Source organism: Neomonachus schauinslandi, chromosome 11 (genome assembly GCF_002201575.2).
Source record: "Neomonachus schauinslandi chromosome 11, ASM220157v2, whole genome shotgun sequence".
Taxonomy (NCBI): Eukaryota; Metazoa; Chordata; class Mammalia; order Carnivora; family Phocidae; genus Neomonachus; species Neomonachus schauinslandi.
The window spans coordinates 96,150,668-96,168,984 of NC_058413.1; the positions used below are offsets into that span (position 1 = coordinate 96,150,668).

Here is an 18,317-nt window from a genome sequence, read left to right on the forward strand (position 1 = left end):
ATTCCTAGGTGAGAATGGGGACCTCTATTTCATATTCCCTCCTCACTTTCGCTTTTGGTCATGACTCAACCAGGCCCCTTTTGAAGGTATTCACTTATTTGTGAACGCAAACCCCTTTCCTCTGCCTAGTCTCATTTCTTGAGTGGCCTAGGCAAAGAACCCCACCACCAGGCAGTGGCCCATTTTAAATCCTTAGGCTCCTCTCCCTCCCCACTTACTTCCTACCCTCCTTCCCCTCACATTCCTGCTACTTGGAAAGACAGTGTGGCAAACAAGGCCTCACATTTTAACATTTTATTAACTTACCCATCCTCTCTCTAGGAGGGGCACAAGGTGCAGGGTTAGTCCCTTACATGAGTGGTGGTGTAAAAAAATCTGGGAGATGACATGCTACAAATTTAGAATTTAAAAAATTGTAAGGGGAACCTTCTTCATAATCTCAAGAACAGGCTTTTCACACTTCTCTACCACCTTTCCATTGGCTGTGTGGAAAGAAACAAAGACGACCAAACGAGAACAGGCTATTTATCCAGAGCTTGCTTAGCATGGGACCCGGCCACCTTCATTTAGTTTGGTGGAGACTCCAAGGCAGGCAGCGAAAACAGGGAAGTCTCGAGACACGCTTTGATTGGAGGTTGTGGGCACGAGGAAGCAGGAGGCAGGCTAAGTAGAAGCGGGGCGTGTGATGGGATTGGTTTGGGGAACATATTTGGCTTTCTCTGATTGGTCCCGAGTTAGAAGCAGGGGCAAAAATTGGGGAAGCTGGTAGTCAATGACCAGAAGGCCGCTCATTCTGGGCCGACCCCTGCGGAGGCCGGTGGTCTGGCTGCCCCGGGCCGGTTGCTGCAGAGATTGGGGGTCGGAGTTGTGTTGTCACACACGGTCTGGCCATTGTCCTGTGCAGCCCATCTCTCAGCTGGGTGAGACCCAGGTTTTTCTTTTCCCTTGACCTGACCAGCTTCCTGGCTTCACATTTTTTGTTTTACTTGGGACCAAATAGCGCTCCCGATATTTCTGTTAAGGATAAGCGGAGACATTAGGATATGACAAGTACTTATGGGGACAGATACAGATATACAGAAGTAGCTTTCTAGTGAGAGGCCGAAGAAAGAATCGCTCTCGGCCGCCTTTTGGTTCCTATTTCCAGGAGAAATGACTCCTCAGCAGCTTTCCCTTCCCGTCGGGGAGGCCGGCTCCCCCCGCCGCGTCTGGGAGGCTGGCCCTCCGGGGCCGGGACGGTCGCAGTCCCGGGCCCCCGCACCCCCGTCCCGGGCCGTCGCCCCCCTTCCGGCCCCCACTCCCGGGCGCGCGCCGGCGCCTCCGGACCACGAGTTCGGCGCGTTCCTGGACGGAGGCGCACCCGGAGGGGCTCGGCCGCGCCACCCCCCGCCCCGGTCCTGCGGCAGCCTCCGCGGCCCGCGGGGGATGTCAGGTCAGCTCTCTCGTCCCCGAGCCGCGACTCGGACGCCTCGTTCTCGGAACGCGTCCTTGCTCGGGAACAAGCAGCTCCTCCTCTGGTCACAACCCCCGCTTTCCACTTGCGGGGGGCGAAGGCAGGGCGGACTCTTCCCGGCCACCATTCCCCACTCATTTCTCCTCAGCTGTGAAAAAGCTAGCTCTCCTTCCCACTCAGAAAGGAACCCGTATTTCCCCTTCGAGTCTCCGTCACCGGGGGCCCCAGTCGGTGTGAGAGCACGGCAGTCCATTTTCTCCTCAGGGAGGCTCCCCGGCCCACATTCCTCCGGCCGCGAAGCCGGGGAGGCCGTGACGGCGCGGCGGCGGCAACGGCAGCGGCGGAGCTCCCGCCATCTTGCGTGGAGGAGGAGCCGCAGCCGCCGCCATGCGGACAGGCAGGGGGAGGGGGAGAGGAGGGGGAGGGGCGGCGGGCGAGCGGGGGAGGGGCAGAGCAGCCGAGTTAGCTCAGCCCGGGCGGCGACTCCGGCGGCGCCATGAGAGCGGGCAGCGGCGGAGGTAGGGTCGGGCGGCCGGGACAGCCGGCGGGCGCGGGCGGCCCTGCGGAGCGGCCCCCGGGGTGGGGGCGGGGGCGGGGGCGGGAGGAGGAGGCAGAAGCGAGGGACCGGGTGGGGGCGGGCGGAGGTTTCCGAGGAGGAAGGAGCCGCCGCCATTTTGGGAGCTTCGAGTCAACAATAAAGGACCGAGGGTGCCGAGCGGGAGTGGCCTCGGTGGTAGGACTCGGGCCCCAGCCGCGGGGAGTGGGGTGAGGTGGTGGGGTCGAGGTCAGCGGTGCGGTCGGGGCCGCGGGAAGCCCCTCGGCCAGCGGGCGGGGGGGGGGGCGGGGGGGGGGAACGCTCTGAGGCGGAGGCCTGAGGCCTGGCCGGGCCCCGGGGAGGAAGGCGGGCGGCGGGCGGCAGCCGTGTGGGGTGGGGGCGCTTGAGAAGAGTCGAATCTGGGAATGTTGTGCGCGGAGGGGTCCGGAGAAGGAGCGGGCGAAGTACTCAGAGGAGCTTTGTGGAAGACGAGGGGATGTGGGACCACAGAGGCGGCAAGGACTTAGGGGGATGGTGGAGGTTATAGGGTATGAGGCGGCCCTATAGGGGGCGGCAGGGATATGCAGTGTCGGAGGGCTCGTTTTGGAAGAGGACCCGCTGCTGCTTGCTTGGAATAAGGCCTCGTAGGTCGGTAACAAGAGGGTGATTATGGAGACCCGAGTCGTGAAGGAAAAGGAGGGGTTTTCTGACTTAAGGGTTTCTCTTTGGGGCTTTATAGGGGGTGTCCCTATTGTTTCCTGCCCGCGGAGTTGGTTCCCTGCTCTTGTGGCGCAGCTGCGATTATAGGGCACCAACCCTTTTGTTTATGGTCACAGGGGGCTGACTAGAAGTGTGTGGTTGGGGGGGGCGTATTGGGGGAGCAAGAAATTATTGCCCCAGAGTTACGGGGCTCAAATCATTGGCTTGTTTCTTTCCCTCATCACTCACTCCCTTTTCTCTACCACAGTCCTTTTCCCTTCAGAATAAACACAGTCCCTCCAACTTGCAGACCAAGCTTAGCGAAACTGCGCTGCATTTGCAAACAAAAGCTCTTGTCTGAGATGACGATAGTGTTTTGGGTGTGAAACTGTCAATTGCTAACTACAGTCTGGGAAGTGCTGTAATTAACTCCTCAAGGGGCTCCTCCCAGCTAGTCTACGTTTCGTTAGTATTTTTGAAAATGTAGAATGTAACTTGCAAGTCTAAATTGGGAAGGGGTAGGAGGAATATTTCCTTCTCTGAGACATAAAGCTGCAGTGCAGGTTTCGGTTCAAGTAAGAAGGGAGTAATAGTCACATTTTGGATCTAGGCAGATAGGAAGTCTTATGTTAAGAGCTCAAGGGACAATAATGATATCTTTTAAACTTTAGAGGTTACCCTCTTCATCCTTAGTGCTTGGCAACAAACAAGTCTTGTGTGAACTCCGTGATATTGTTGATCATAATATAAACCTGTCAATACAGGAAACCATTTACCACCTTGAACTGAAATTATTAGGTGGCTGTTAACCACGGTCTCCGTAAGGCATCAGATTCTAAGAGACTTAGAAATAATACAGCTTTGTGTATGTGATAATCAGGATTTGCTTCTGAGCAACTTTATTTTCAGTTTTTAAAAAAGACATAACCAGTTGTCTTTTAGAAGAGATTTATTGTTTTGGAATCCTTGGTGTTTGGCAAAAAAAAAATCACCATTAATAAACTAGTGTATTTTTTGGTAAGAAATATAAAGGAGTTAAAAAAGAACGAACCCAGCAGAGGAAGAGTAGTCCCTTATTTTCTGGCGTTTGTAAATTGTTTTTATTTACTACATTTCAAAATAAGAATTTGATTTTGGGAATAATTGAAAATGATGGAGATTGGCCAGTTCTTTTTTAAAACAACTATTAATTAGTACTCTGGGTTTCTTGGAAAGTTTGGTTAAAGTTACTAGTGTGTTTTAGTCTTTCACAGATTTTTAAACACAGGCAATTTCCTTTTTGTGTTTTTATAGATATTTTTAATAACAAATATTTTAAGTTAGGATACACTTTCTGAGAATTGTTATTGAAATGTATGTAGCTAATAGTTTTTTAATATTCAAATTTTATTAAGGGAGCTAAAGATTTTCTTGGCTGTTTCTCAAGCGAAAGATTTTGACATGTAGACATGTGTTATCTCTTAACTGTTTCAGTTGTTTTAAGGGGCAAAATTTAAGAGAGAAAATAATTTATTTTTCTTCATAAAATTGAACCTCTATGGTTGAAATTCATAAAGGCACAAATGTGTTTTTTTTCCTGAAAGCATAAAGTTAAGTCAAAAGCTCACTTAATTTAAAAATTTTCAGTTTCTTTTCAAAAAAAAAAAAAAAAAAAAAAAAGAATTGTCTTGCCTTGTTCCAAGATGTAGATTTACGTTAATAAAATTGTGTGATACTTCATTGAGTTGTAATGCAATTAAGTGTAATGAATCATTGACTTTTAGAGGTGGCAGGGACTTTTAGAGAATTCATCAGGGAGGAAACTGAAAGGAAGAGATTGCCATTTGACAGCTAATGCTAATTTAATCACAATATCTTTCTACCTCATCTTCTCTGGGTTACTTTGAACTGACAATTTAAAATGTTTGAGATTGGTCTCAGTTGGCTTGGGTTGTTTTGTTTTGTTCTTTTTTTTTGGAAGCAGTTCATTTTTTTGTGTCTTCCTAGCCTGGCTAGGGTTTTGGTCTAAGTACATCTGTATTCTTATTTCTTAGAGTGATTTCCTCTAAGGGGGTTCTTTTAAAAGGGAAAGTTTTTTTTAACTTTCCTGTGTTTGCTAATTAAGCTTTCTCTTTGTTTCAGATTGAAGTGAGTGAATTCAGATATATATCTCAACCTTGTTAGAGGGCTTTTTAAAAAATAAAAAGTTGATTCGGTGCATGAGAGCAAGTTACTGCTGCTTACCGTTCAGAGACTTACAGGTGCTTGCCTGCATTGCAATAAAGGACTCATATATTGAGCAAGACTTATATTTATCTCTTCGTTTTGGAGAGCCTAATAAACTGTTATTACAGTTTCTCTACTGACTTTCAAAAGTTTTGAAGTTTGAAAGAGACATCTTTACAATTAATACAGCATGAGCACGGCCAGAACAGAGAACCCTGTTATAATGGGTCTATCCAGTCAAAATGGTCAGCTGAGGGGCCCTGTGAAGCCCAGTGGTGGCCCCGGAGGAGGGGGCACACAGACACAGCAACAGATGAACCAGCTGAAAAATACCAACACAATCAATAATGGCACTCAGCAGCAAGCACAGAGTATGACCACCACTATTAAGTAAGTGTTAGAATAAATAATAAACATTTGGGAGACCAAGGAGGTATCTTTTTGCTACTTTGTTGTTGACTACTTTAAACCTTATTTTAACCATTTTGTTTGCAAAGAAAAGACAGATGACTTTGTTTTATGGCTGGTGGGTATTTGCAATTGAATAATGTATTTTTGTCATAATTCAGGTTAATTAACAAACATAGATACAGATGATATGTATTATCTTTGTATACATTACTTTTTTGAAACATTTCTGGCTTTCATAATTAGCTCAGATTCATCCTGTTTTTGCCAGTATGGCTTTTTCCCTAGTGTTGTAATTGTACCTTACCCTAGTTTAAGTGGCAGTTAAAGCCAGTTTCAAGTTTTTGAATTTAAAGACTGGCCCAGCCTTCTGAATCCAAACGTACTCACTGATAGAAAATTTATCCATGACTTTTTTTTATATTTAAGATTATGGAACTTAGTTTTCTACTTAAAAAAAAAAAAAACTTTCTCCTTTTACACACACACAAAATTATAAGCCGTTATGTATCATAGGGTTTTCAAGATTTTGAACTCCTGGAAATGCATGGAACTGAATAGTCCTAAATCCCTTTGACTCTAAAAATTTAAGAGCCTCATCTTACTACAGAATATTTTTTCTTGTAAATATGCTGTTTGTCATCTAAGTGTACACTTTAAATTATTACTGATAACTATCACTCTAAAGATTCAGTTAATAGAAAATTAACGTTGAAGATTTTTGACCCCATTTCACATTTAACTTTATTGTTAAAATCTAGGCATAGGGCGCCTGGGTGGCTCAGTCATTAAGCGTCTGCCTTCGGCTCAGGTCATGGTCCCAGGGTTCTGGGATCGAGCCCCACATCGGGCTCCCTGCTCAGCGGGAAGCCTGCTTCTCCCTCTCCCACTCCGCCTGCTTGTGTTCCCTGTCTCCTGTCTCTCTCTGTCAAATAAATAAATAAAATCTTTAAAAAAAAAAATCTAGGCATAGAGATTGATTGATTCTCTTGAAATCTTCATATGAAATCTCTCATTAGAATAGTGGTGCTAAGAATTCCCATTCTCTCTGGGTCACTGAACTAAAGTGTGTGTTATATTAAACCTAGATCTTTTCCATGCCTCAGAAGCACTTCCTAAAGAAAAGTAGCACTTAAAAGCTACCAGAATATCATATAGATGGTTACTTGAATGTGGTTTACTAGTGACCTCTAAGAATTAATTCCTGTTGGAATTGGTTTGGTCATTGTGAGAATTGGTATTAATGCATATTCTGTTATTTTTTGCATATTTTTAAGCTTTAATTAGTATAGAAATCAAGAGTATTCTCTAAATTGTAGTTTGTCTTGACAAAATATGAGTAGGCTAGCAAAATTCAGGCTATTTTTAAACATAAAGCTGTGTTATTTCATTATTTTCTACTTAAATTCTGATTTCAGGCAGTAGGATTTTGCTTTTTCTTTTTTGGTCTGCCTGGGATTAATGGGTTCTTTTTCATTCTGTGGGTTCTTTAAATCTCAGTTGTTGTTTTTTTTTTTAATCTGTCATCTCTTCCATGAAGGCTTCTAGATTGCATCACTGTCTTCAGAACTCTTCTAATACTTAATCTCTATCACTTATTTTCTCATTTTAAATAGTTTGGGTCTTTTAACTCCTAAGGTTATAAATTCCTTGTGGTAAGATTTTCTATTGTATTTCTGTATTTTTATTCACTTTATATTGAATTTGACAATGGCCAGCTGGCGTACTAGGATGTTCAACTGATATTTTTGCTCAGGAACTTTGGTGTGTTAATTATAGGCAGAGGTGAAAGGCTTTGGTACCCATGGAATTGGTAGCAAATAGTTATCTGTGTTAGAGTATCTTAAATTATATGGGACCTAGCTTTAAGTAAAGTAAGTGCTTCTCTTTCTAAATCAAGACTCTTGATATGTTTTGGGGGCTCTGATTATGTAAGAGTCGCTATAATGAAATCAGTGAAACCTTCTTTTAAAGATGACATTGACCATTTTTTTCCCATTAGATGCTTTGAGTATTATTTGAGGTTTTTACCTGACCAAAAAGAGATTTGGTTTCAGCATTCTCAGTAAAAAAAAAGACTGAGAGAGAGTCATTAACAGCTAATACTGAGTTCCTTTTTTTTTTTTTTAAAGGTTTTATTTACTTGGGGGTGGTGCTGAGGACAGACCCCGATGTAGGGCTCAGTCCAGGACCCTGAGACCATGACCAGAGCCAAAATCAGATGGTTGACCAGCTGAGCTACTCAGGCACCCCCTGAGTTCTTATTTTGCCAGGAACTATGCCTAGGGCTTTATGTAAATTATTTGATATAATTCTCAACCCCCTTTATGTATGAGAGAATTGGGGGCTTAGAAAAGTAACTGCTGCAAAGTCACAAAAATAATAAGTAGTCAGAGTCAGAGCTTGACCTCGGGTCTGAAACTTTAGAGCCCTTGTTTTTTGTTTTTTGTTTTTTTTTTAAAGATTTTATTTATTTTATTTGAGAGAGAGAGAATGAGAGACAGCACGAGAGGGAAGAGGGTCAGAGGGAGAAGCAGACCCCCCCGCCGAGCAGGGAGCCTGATGCGGGACTCGATCCCGGGACTCCAGGATCATGACCTGAGCCGAAGGCAGTCGCTTAACCAGCTGAGCCACCCAGGCGCCCTAGAGCCCTTGGTTTTAATTAGTCACCAAAAGTTAGAAACTCAGATGCTTACAGGAGACTGTGCCACATGGGAAGGTACTTGTTTTATCTAAAGGAGTCTGCTGCTTGATTTAAACTCCCAGTTATTGGGGCACCTGGGTGGCTCAGTCGTTAAGCGTCTGCCTTCAGCTCAGGTCATGATCCCAGGGTCCTGGGATCCAGCGCCACATCAGGCTCCCTGCTCAGCGGGAAGCCTGCTTCTCCCTCTCCACTGCCCCTGCTTGTGTTCCTGCTCTTGCTATCTCTCTCTGTCAAATAAATAAATTAAAATCTTAAAAAAAAAAAGCTCCCAGTTATTAACCTCTGTCAAACTGTTGCTATGCAGAAGTTTGGAACTAGTGTTGCTAAAGCTTCCTTTTTTTTTTTATTTCCAAGAAAAGCCAGAATCTGGACTTCTATATGAAATCTCCTTGTTTTTAACTGTTGGCAACTAATTTAAATTAAAACACACTAATGTCAAACAAAACACAAGGATTACCAGTTTGGACAACAGTTGCATTGTATACTACACTGCTTCTCTTAAGAGTATGGATATTACTCCCTTCTATTCTTGATTTTTTTTTTTTAATCCTCTCTAGATTGTTCTTTTCTAAGAAGAACAGTTTTTCTAATGCTGTTTATTTCTGTTAACTATATTCCAAAGTAAATGGCAATATATTAAACTTACTGTGCTTTTTAGAACTTAATTGTAATTGTAGTGAATCATCTTTGTGTTATTAGAATAGTGATGCTAAGAATTCTCATGCTTCAATTTTACTATATTCTCTGTAGACCTGGTGATGACTGGAAAAAGACTTTAAAACTCCCTCCAAAGGATCTAAGAATCAAAACTTCGGTAAGTTGATTGTAAAATTCAAGTGGAAAAATGGTGTGGAAACTCTAAAAGTGAAGTGGTTACTTAATAACAACAGGCACTGTGTGTTTACTCTTCCGTTGAAGTGGTTGACATTGTATGGATCATATATGATGAATTGCCAAAAATTTTCACTGTTTAGAGTATTATATTAATACAGTAATGTGTGTCTGTATATTAAATACTGTGTTTATACATCTGTATATTTTATTTAACTTTGATGGAGTATTTTCATTGTTTGCAAGGCATTTTCTCAAAATTCTCTTACGCTCCCAGCAATTACAGTAAGATTCAGGTTAGGTATTATCCTTATTTTGTGGATGAGGACAAGGAAGTTGAGAAATTCGTTCTCTTAGCCCAGTGTTCCCAAACTAGGGGTGATTTTTGTCCCTTAGTGGGCATTTAACAGTAGCTAGAGACATTTTTGATTATCACAGCTTGTTAAACTCAATGAGGGGGATGCTACAGGATGGCCCCTTATAACAGAGAATTTTCTGGCCCAAGGTCAATAGTGCTAAGTCTGAGAAATCAAAATTATTTACAATAGGATATTTGCAGGCAATGAGTGGTGGAGCTACAGTTTGACTTCACATATTGTGATTTGTAATTCACAGCATGATGCTTTACATAGAAATAACAGTATTCAACCAGTCCTCAGAAGAATATGACCACAGGGTGGCCTTTCCCCAAAACAATTTTTAAGTGGGCCTGTGTGTGTTAAAGAGTGGTTATTCCTTAGGAATACTTGAAATACAGACCAAGACAGAGAACTCATTTGCATATATTTATATTTTAAATGGGGTAGAGGAAGAGTAAGTCTCAAACTTTCTTAAGCATAGTAACTACCAAAGGAACACAGTTGTACTTTATTATTTTGTTGTTTCATTTGTTTTGTTTGACTAGGATGTGACCTCCACAAAAGGAAATGAGTTTGAAGATTATTGTTTGAAACGGGAGTTACTGATGGGAATTTTTGAAATGGGCTGGGAAAAGCCATCTCCTATTCAGGTATGTTTTCCCTTTTCATCCACATGTGATGTTATGAGTTAAGCATTCCATACTTTTTGATCTGTGTGAATGATAAAATTAGCATTTTTCTCATGTGTATACATGTGCACATACACACTTTCTCTGAACCATTTAAAGATAAGTCACAAAATCATGGCCCATTACCTCTAAATATTTCAGTGTGTATTTCCTAAGAAATAGGACTTTTTTTTTTTTGAGTAAGCTCTGTGCCCAACGTGGGGCTTGAACTCATGGCTGAGATCAAGAGTTGTATGCTGTACCAACTGAGTCAGCCAGGCGCCCCTGGGGATGTTTTCTTATGTTACCATAGTACAGTTATCTTTGGTCAATTTAACATTAATACAGTATTTCTATCTTACCTGTCATTTGTATTCTAATTTGTAAGTGACCCTAAAATGTCCTTTAGAGCATTATTTTTTTCTTTTCTGTACAGGATGCCTCCTTAGATCAGGTATTGCATTTTAGTTAGTTAGATCTCTAACCTCTTTTAGTTGTGAGCATTTCCCTAGTCTTTTTTGGTCTTTTATGACATTGACATTAAAAATAAGCCCTTTTTTTCCTAATAGAATATTCCTCATTTTGGGTTTGTGTCATGTCTCCATGTGATTAACCTCAAGTTATGCATTCTTAGCCAAACTGCTGTAGAAGTTACATTATGGCCTTCTCAAGCCACCACATTTGGAGGTATACACAGTGTCCATCTATTTCTCATTGGTGAATTTAATTTGATTATCGTCTCAAGGTGGTGTCTGATTTTTCTACTGTATAATTGCTTTTCTCCCCCTTCCCTTGAAACTAATAAGCAGTTTGTGGGAAGCACTTTAAGACCATGCAGGTATCTTACTCTTCCATCAAAATTTCTCCCTAGTCTTTTTTTTTTTTTTTTTAAGATTTTATTTATTTATTTGACAGCCAGACACAGCGAGAGAGGGAACACAAGCAGGAGGAGTGGGAGAGGGAGAAGCAGGCTTCCCACTGAGCAGGGAGCCCGATGTGGGGCTCGATCCCAGGACCCTGGGATCATGACCTGAGCCGAAGGTAGACGTTTAATGACTGAGCCACTCAGGTGCCCCAAAATTTCTCCCTAGTCTTAGCATCCATTGGTGATTCTTGCATGATTTGATCTTCACTCTGATAGATTATGCTGTGTTTCCAATGCTAGCACTCCTTCCATATTTGGCCTTGTAAAGAAGAGCCTTGCCTGGCTCTCAAATAAATAAAATCTTAAATTAAAAAAAAAAAGCCTTCCCTATCTCTTCATGTATTTGTATATTATCAGTGTGGACTCACAAATTCCCCCTCCCATGGTATTTTTATGGTCACATTGTCCCATTTTTGGCCATTGTGAGCTCCTTCAAGCTGGTCCCTGTGTTTTTATAATGTACACACACCTGCTTTTTTTCTGGTAGACTATTTTTTTAGAGCAATATTAAGTTCACAGCAGTTGTAGAGATTTCCCATAAACCCTGGTCCCCACTCATGGATAACCTTCTCCATTATCAACATCCCTCACAAGAATGGTGCATTTATTACAACTAAGGAACCTCTATTAACATCATCCAAAGTTCATTATAGATATTAAGGCCCACTCTTGGTGGTGTACATTCTGTGGGTTTGAACAAATGTGTGATGACATGTACTCATCATTGTAGTATAGACAGAGTAGTTTTACTGCCCTAAAAACCCTCTGTGCTCTGCCTATTCACTCCTCACCTCCCCCACCCCCTTCATTTTTCTTGAGTACTTCCTTTTTGGTATATCATGATGCTGAGCTTATCTATACGTATCTTGTCCCAGCCTTGGAATCAGCCGTTTCTCCAAGGAGCCCTGCTTAGTGGGATAGTAGTATTAGAGACTTGAATCTGCATAGTGTGTATACTCTTTGTTCTTTGGCCCTTTCGGTGAAAAGAACAAGGAAATATATGTATGTATTATATACATAATGTATATACGTATGTAGACATATGTATATGTATCTACATATATGTAGATATAAACACACGTTAATTAAAACTGTGAAACCAAAGCTGTAATAAGAACAAACCCTGTGACATCATTATTTTTTCATTGAGCAAACATGTACTGAGTAACCTAGAAAATGTTAGAGACTGGAGATGTTTTTATGAATAAGACAGGGTTCCCGCCCTCACAGTCAGGTGGATAAGACAGCTAATCGTACAGATAATTTCAGTGTGCCCCTTTGTAGTTGAAATTGCATATATACGTAGCCATTAGAGGAAGTGATCCATATTCCAAGCAGAGAACACTGGGATAGTGGTTGCCTAGGGGTTTTCACCTTTGTTTGCCTTTGTGGACAAACTAAAGAAGTTTATTATGGCTGAGAAAGTATCGAGATAAGGTTATACATCACCAGATAGGCAATTTGAGTGCATATATTGAAAATATTTTGAAATTTACTTTTCTATAATGTAGTTCATGTTAATCCATTTTATTTACAGGGATGAAAAGTTTTATGAGAGTCTTCTACTGTAGGGACTGTATCATTCAACTTTATATCTCCAGTACTTAGCAAGGTGGATGGCAGGAAATGGGCCCTCAGATGTTCAGTGGTATTTAGAATGCTTTGATGAAATTATGGTTGACATGTCCACAGGTTAACTTGGTCTATAGAACTATTGAACTAGTCTTGCAGTCAGACTGCCCACGTTGAATCCCAACTCCACTCCTTTATAAGTTGATTATTTGAGTTATCTCTCTCAGCCTCAGTTTCCTGGCCTATAAAATTGATATAATAGTATATATCATAGAGGAGTTGTGAAGATTTAAGTGAGGTAATTCATTTTAGTATGCTTGGTATAGTGCCTAGTAGATGATATATGCTCTATAATAGTTACAAGTTATTATTCCATATGGTAGTTTTATCAAAAAAGGCAATGGGGAGGCAGGAAGGAATAAATGCCCCTGCTTTCCTCAAAAAAAGAAAAAAAAAAAAAAGATTGGTTCGCTTAGCAAACTTAATTCATTTTCTTTTTTTAAGATTTTATTTGGCGGGGGTGGGGGGCAGAGGGAGAAAGAGAAACCCAAGCAGACTCTGCGCTGAGCACAGAGCCCAACGTGGGGCTTGATCCCGTGACCCCAAGATCACGACCCGAGCCGAAACCAAGTTGGACACTCAACCGACTGTGCCACCCAGGTGCCCCTAGCTGACTTAATTCTTAATGGACCCTTGCTGGCTCCTGTTTCTCACCTTTGTATTAAAATTTTAAAATTGGGGCGCCTGGGTGGCTCCGTTGGTTAAGCGACTGCCTTTGGCTCAGGTCATGATCCTGGAGTCCCGGGATCGAGTCCCGCATCGGGCTCCCTGCTCGGCAGGGAGTCTGCTTCTCCCTCTCCCGCTCCCCCCTCTTGTGCTCTCTCTCAAATAAATAAATAAAATCTTAAAAAAAAAAAAAAAAAAATTTAAAATTGACTTTGTTATTTGCACTTTCAGTATTAGTATAACATATAGACAGTTCTCTTTCCAGCCACTTAACCAGTCTCACATTTAGCTTTTTCAGTAAAGTAGAAATAATAAGTAATCTCCCTCACAGGGTTTTTGTGAGGATTAAATGTAACGTGTAAACAAAATGTTTCAAAATAGCAAAGCAGTGTGTGAACATAAAGTATTATTTTAGGTATCTAAGACCACCATTCACATTGTCTTTTTCTTCCTTTTGTTTTGCCCAAAATCTGTGAAAAACACAAGATGTTCCTTAGAATTATTCAGTGTAATAAACTGTAAATATTAGGATTTTAGAACCAAAAAGAAATGAAATCCTGTAGTAAAATCTAACCTCATGACTGGCTGCCTTCTATTCATTGTGTTCTTACCTACTTTCCTTGTTTTCCTGTCGTTTTTAAGGTATTATCTTCCATAGTACTTAGTTTACAGTTTTACCCAGGCGTTTTTTTCCCCAAACAGAGAAGCCTTCTTGATCAGATGGGTGTCCTCTGCATTTGAATCTTTTTTAAGAGATGGTGAAATTTTATTGGCTGTAAGATTATTGGACAATGAGGCACTTAAATTTATATCCTCCAAAAAGAATATTTTACACTGACAGGTTGGAACCAGATATACTACAGCTTGCCCCCACACATCTTTCTTTGGTGTAGCCATCTGTGACTCTAGTTCTAGTTCTGAATGCTATGCTCCATAGCTAGCATAACTACGCCACTCTAAAGGCATAGCCTTATAGGAGCGCAGACTTCTTTGGAAGGCCTAAGAACCTACTGTTTTATTCTGCTTAACATTATGAAACCTTACAGAGTTGACCCTTGAACAGCAAGGGTTTGAACTGCAGATTTTTTCTGTGGTACTGTAAATGTATCTTCCTTACAATTTTCTTAATATTTTTTTCTCTAATTTCATTTATTTACATATAACATACAAAATGTTTTGTATGTTAATTTACATTAACGTAAATATATGACTATTTACGTTATCAGTAAGGCTTCCAGTCAGCAGTAGGCTATTAGTAGTTAAGTTTTAGAGGAGTCAAAAGTTCTATATGGATTCTCGATTGCGTGGGGTGTCAGTGCCCCTAACCCCCACGTTCAGGGGTCAACTATTAACTTTGCGGTGATTGAAAATGACAACTCTTACTGCTTCAGACCGTAGGTGCAACTTTTGAAGACTTTGTAGATAAGATAATGATGAAATGGCAGGTAGTCCATTATTGAGGGAAACATGGGAATTCCTTATTGTTGGCAACAAAATTTCACATCAGGGTCAAGAATCTCAACTATTTTGAGAAATTATTTTGTCAAGCAGGTTTAATAAGAATTAATAGTTTATTGTTGATAGGTATTACAGCATTCTTAATCCTTTGTAAATCATTTCTCTGGCTAATGTGGATTTCTTATTGTAGGAATTGTTTTCCTAAGTTTGCAAAAAAAAAAAAAGTCTTTAAATGCATTTCCTCATTAGTTACTGTGGTAAAATTGGGGTGTGTTTCTTAAATTAGAGATATTTTTGAAATTATTATCTTCCATATCCTTTTTTCTGGGCAGCAATAGATAGATACCTGTGACAACCATTGCTATCTCCTCCACCATACTCATACTATTTTTTCCCTTGAAATTAAGATTTGTAAGGTCAGCTGGCCCTAGGAGGTAAAAAGAAACTACTACTCTAAAATCAGCTAATGGGGGCCCCTGGGTGGCTCAGTCGTTAAGCGTCTGCTTTCAGCTCTCAGGTCATGGTCCCAGGGTCTTAGGATCGAGCCCCGCACTGGGCTCCCTGCTCCATGGGAAGCGTGCTTCTCCCTCTCCCACTCCCCCTGTTTGTGTTCCCTCTCTCGCTGTGTCTCTCTCTGTCAAATAAAATCTTAAAAAAAAAAAAAAAAAAAAAAAACAGCTAATGGGGCAATTTTCAGCTTTTTTAGGTACCACACTTCTATCAGATACTTCTCAGTACTAGGAAATTGGAAGGTATACTGTGCTTTGGTTGTAGGCAACAAACCAACTTGGGCTAACTTTAGCAAAGGGAAATTTATTGAAAGAATGTCATAGGAGTTCACAAGAGTGAGAAAAGTCACACTTGGAATTGACCAAGGATCGAGGCAGCTCTGAAGGGCTTAGGAAGCTACAAATTGTTACGGGATGTACTATAACACTTTAAATTCTTAGAAGGGAGCATGGAGCTGGCCTGGCTTCAGTTGATGTCTCCCATTTAGCTGGGGAGGTTGCCTAGACTATCCAGTGGGGTGAGGGACATGCAGATCCTCAGAAGAAAGGGTGCTATTAGGAAAGGGAAAATGGATCCTAGGGTAGCCAAAACACAACAAATACTTAGTGGGTCATTTCCACCGTACAGTGGAACATGGCCTTGGAGAGGTAAGGTGGTGGAATCAGACCTCAGGTTGTTGTGGGGTTGTCATGGGTTTGGTAACTTGACTAAGATAAAAATCACATATCACACAATTTACACATTTAAAGTATACAATTCAGTGGTTTTTAGTATATTCACAGTTGTGCGAATCAATTTTAGAACACTTTCACTAAAAAGAAACTGCTTTAGCAGTCTCCCCTCATTTTCCCCTAGCCCTAACCAACCACTAATCTACTTTCTGTCTCTGTGGATTTGCCTGTTCTGGACATTTCATATAAATGGAGTCATATATGGTTTTTTGTGAGGGACTTCTTTGACTTAGCATTTTTTAGGGTTCATCCATGTTGTAGCATGTATTAGTACTTCCTGTCTTTGTATTGCTGAATAATAATTCCATTGTATGGCTATACTGCATTTGGTTTATCTGTCACTTGGTAGGGTTGTTTCTACTGCTAGCTGTTTTGAATACTGCTGTGAACATTCACATACAAGTTTTTGTGTGGGAATGTTTTTATTATAAAACAAAAATACCTAACTTGAAAGGATATAAATAACAAAGTATCTGAATCAGCACACATTTTTTAAAGTTTTTAGCTTCCTTCCTTCTTTCTTTTCTCCCTGGTAGCTCCCATGATTTCCTCTTGGGTTTCACAGTTGTCTGAGCCTGACTTGAATTCTCTTTCATCATATTACATAATCTTCCTAGCAAACAGTGGTAAGAGACAGTGTGGATGTGTTGAATTCCCTGACTGCTCACCATATGGGGCAAAATATCAGTGTATCTTAACTTAGAGACTAGCTTACTTTAAAAAAAAAAAAAAAAAGTCTTATCTTTAAACAGTTTCTGTAGAGCATAAACCCTATCAGAGAGTGCAAGGGAATAGAAGTTAGTGGCCTTAATCTAAGTTAGAAGGTGAACCCAAAATGGGAATTAGGATACCCTTAAGCTAGTTCTAACCTGCCTCACTTCATTCAAAAGTTTTATTCTTTTAAAGAACCTGACTTGAGAAGTCATTGGGAGGCGCTTGGAGACCACCTAGCCTTTTATTTTGCTATAGAATTGAGTAGTGTGCAAGTAGCCTATTTAAAAACCATGGAAGAAAATGAACCCGTGGGGGGTAATAAGCCCCCAGAACAACTGTAGATTTAACAGAGTTGACTCAAAGTAGGAAGGAAGAGATTAAGACCCAAAGGGGCAAAGCCAAGGATTTTTTTCTTTGACCTGCTTTATTATAATCAGACTGTTTAATGCTGGTTATAGGAACAGAGGGTAACAAGAGTATTGTCACTGGACCATTTTTAAAATTCTGGGGGCTGGGCGCCTGGGTGGCTCAGTTGGTTAAGCGACTGCCTTCAGCTCAGGTCATGATCCCAGGGTCCTGGGATCGAGTCCCGCATCGGGCTCCCTGCTCTGCGGGGAGCCTGCTTCTCCCTCTCCCACTCCCCCTGCTTGTGTTCCCTCTCTCGCTGTGTCTCTCTCTGTCAAATAAATAAATAAAATCTTTAAAAAAAAAAAAAAAAAAAAAAAAAAAAATTTCTGGGGGCTGTGTTTCTTTTTCTGATCATATGGAACCCGTCTGACCCCTGTGATGGGTTCTAGGTAGGATGAGTATTATGGTGGGAAATGCAGGTCACGATGCTTATTAGATGTTTCTGTAATAACGATTTTAACGTGTTAGAGATAGTTCTTTTGGTCATTAGCTTAAGTATAGAAATGATTGTTACAGTGATTATGAATCTCTTTCCTAATTTACTTTCATAATTTTTTGGTTTTAGAAATTAAAATTAAAAATTTTAGTTTTAGATATGGAAATGTTCTTATTCCTCCCTCTTTATATCTCTTCTGCCTGTATATGTGTATGCGTTTACGTGTATTTAATTTTCAGTAATTTGGGGGAATCCTTTGCTATTGTTTAGGTAATTTGTCCTAGTAGGAAATGTTATCTTTGCAAAACGTACATGACAAAGTAACCTAAATGCGAAAATGAAAAGTCACGCTCTGATGTGACCATGGATTAAGATAACTGGAATAGAATTGAGCCTCCATTTGAGCACATTTCAGGACAGAGAAGTTGGATGTGAGCCATTGACATTGTGAGCTTATATGATGCAATAAATCAAATAGGACCGGAAGTTAAACTTTTCCAGTTGATTCCTATTTTTTGCAAGGATGAGTTGTCAAAGCTACAATTTTTCATTGTGCTTAAATTGGCTTACGTGTCTAAAAACGTACAATCTTCCTTTGTATTGTTCGTGCCATTTTTTTCTCCCACTTTTTCTTCACCGTTTTTTCTGTTTATGCAAGTCTTATTTGTGTTAGCCCACATTCCTCTTTTTCTTTGTTGTAGATGCCCAGCTTCCTTAGATCTACACATTCCCACAATACAAATCCATAAAGTTTTTATTACATTGGGATACAGTTGGTTTTTTTTTTTTTTTTAAGATTTTGTTTATTTATTTGATAGAGACACAGTGCGAGAGGGAACACAAGCAGGGGGAGTGGGAGAGGGAGAAGCAGGCTTCCCGCCGAGCTGGGAGCCCCATGTGGGGCTCGATCCCAGGACCCTGGGATCATGACCTGAGCCGAAGGCAGACGCTTAACGACTGAGCCACCCAGGCGCC

General features: G+C 41.1%; 1 protein-coding gene across 6 annotated transcripts in view; it reads left to right on the top strand.

Moving 5' to 3' along the window:
- The first annotated feature begins 1,925 nt into the window (after positions 1-1,925).
- The window catches only part of DDX6 (DEAD-box helicase 6), a 34,779-nt gene continuing 18,387 nt past the window's right edge, over positions 1,926-18,317 (top strand). For 3 of the 6 annotated variants that reach the window (XM_021696252.2, XM_021696250.2, XM_021696253.2), the window contains exons 1-4: positions 1,926-1,971; positions 4,809-5,282; positions 8,755-8,818; positions 9,740-9,844. In XM_021696252.2, the coding sequence (XP_021551927.1) occupies positions 5,083-5,282; positions 8,755-8,818; positions 9,740-9,844 (369 nt within the window). In that variant the 5' untranslated portion in view covers positions 1,926-1,971; positions 4,809-5,082. Of the gene's footprint in view, positions 1,972-2,083; positions 2,187-2,585; positions 2,637-4,423; positions 5,283-8,754; positions 8,819-9,739; positions 9,845-18,317 lie in introns of those variants that run through there. The other 3 variants (XM_021696251.2, XM_044919191.1, XR_006540924.1) reach the window with 3 other exon arrangements.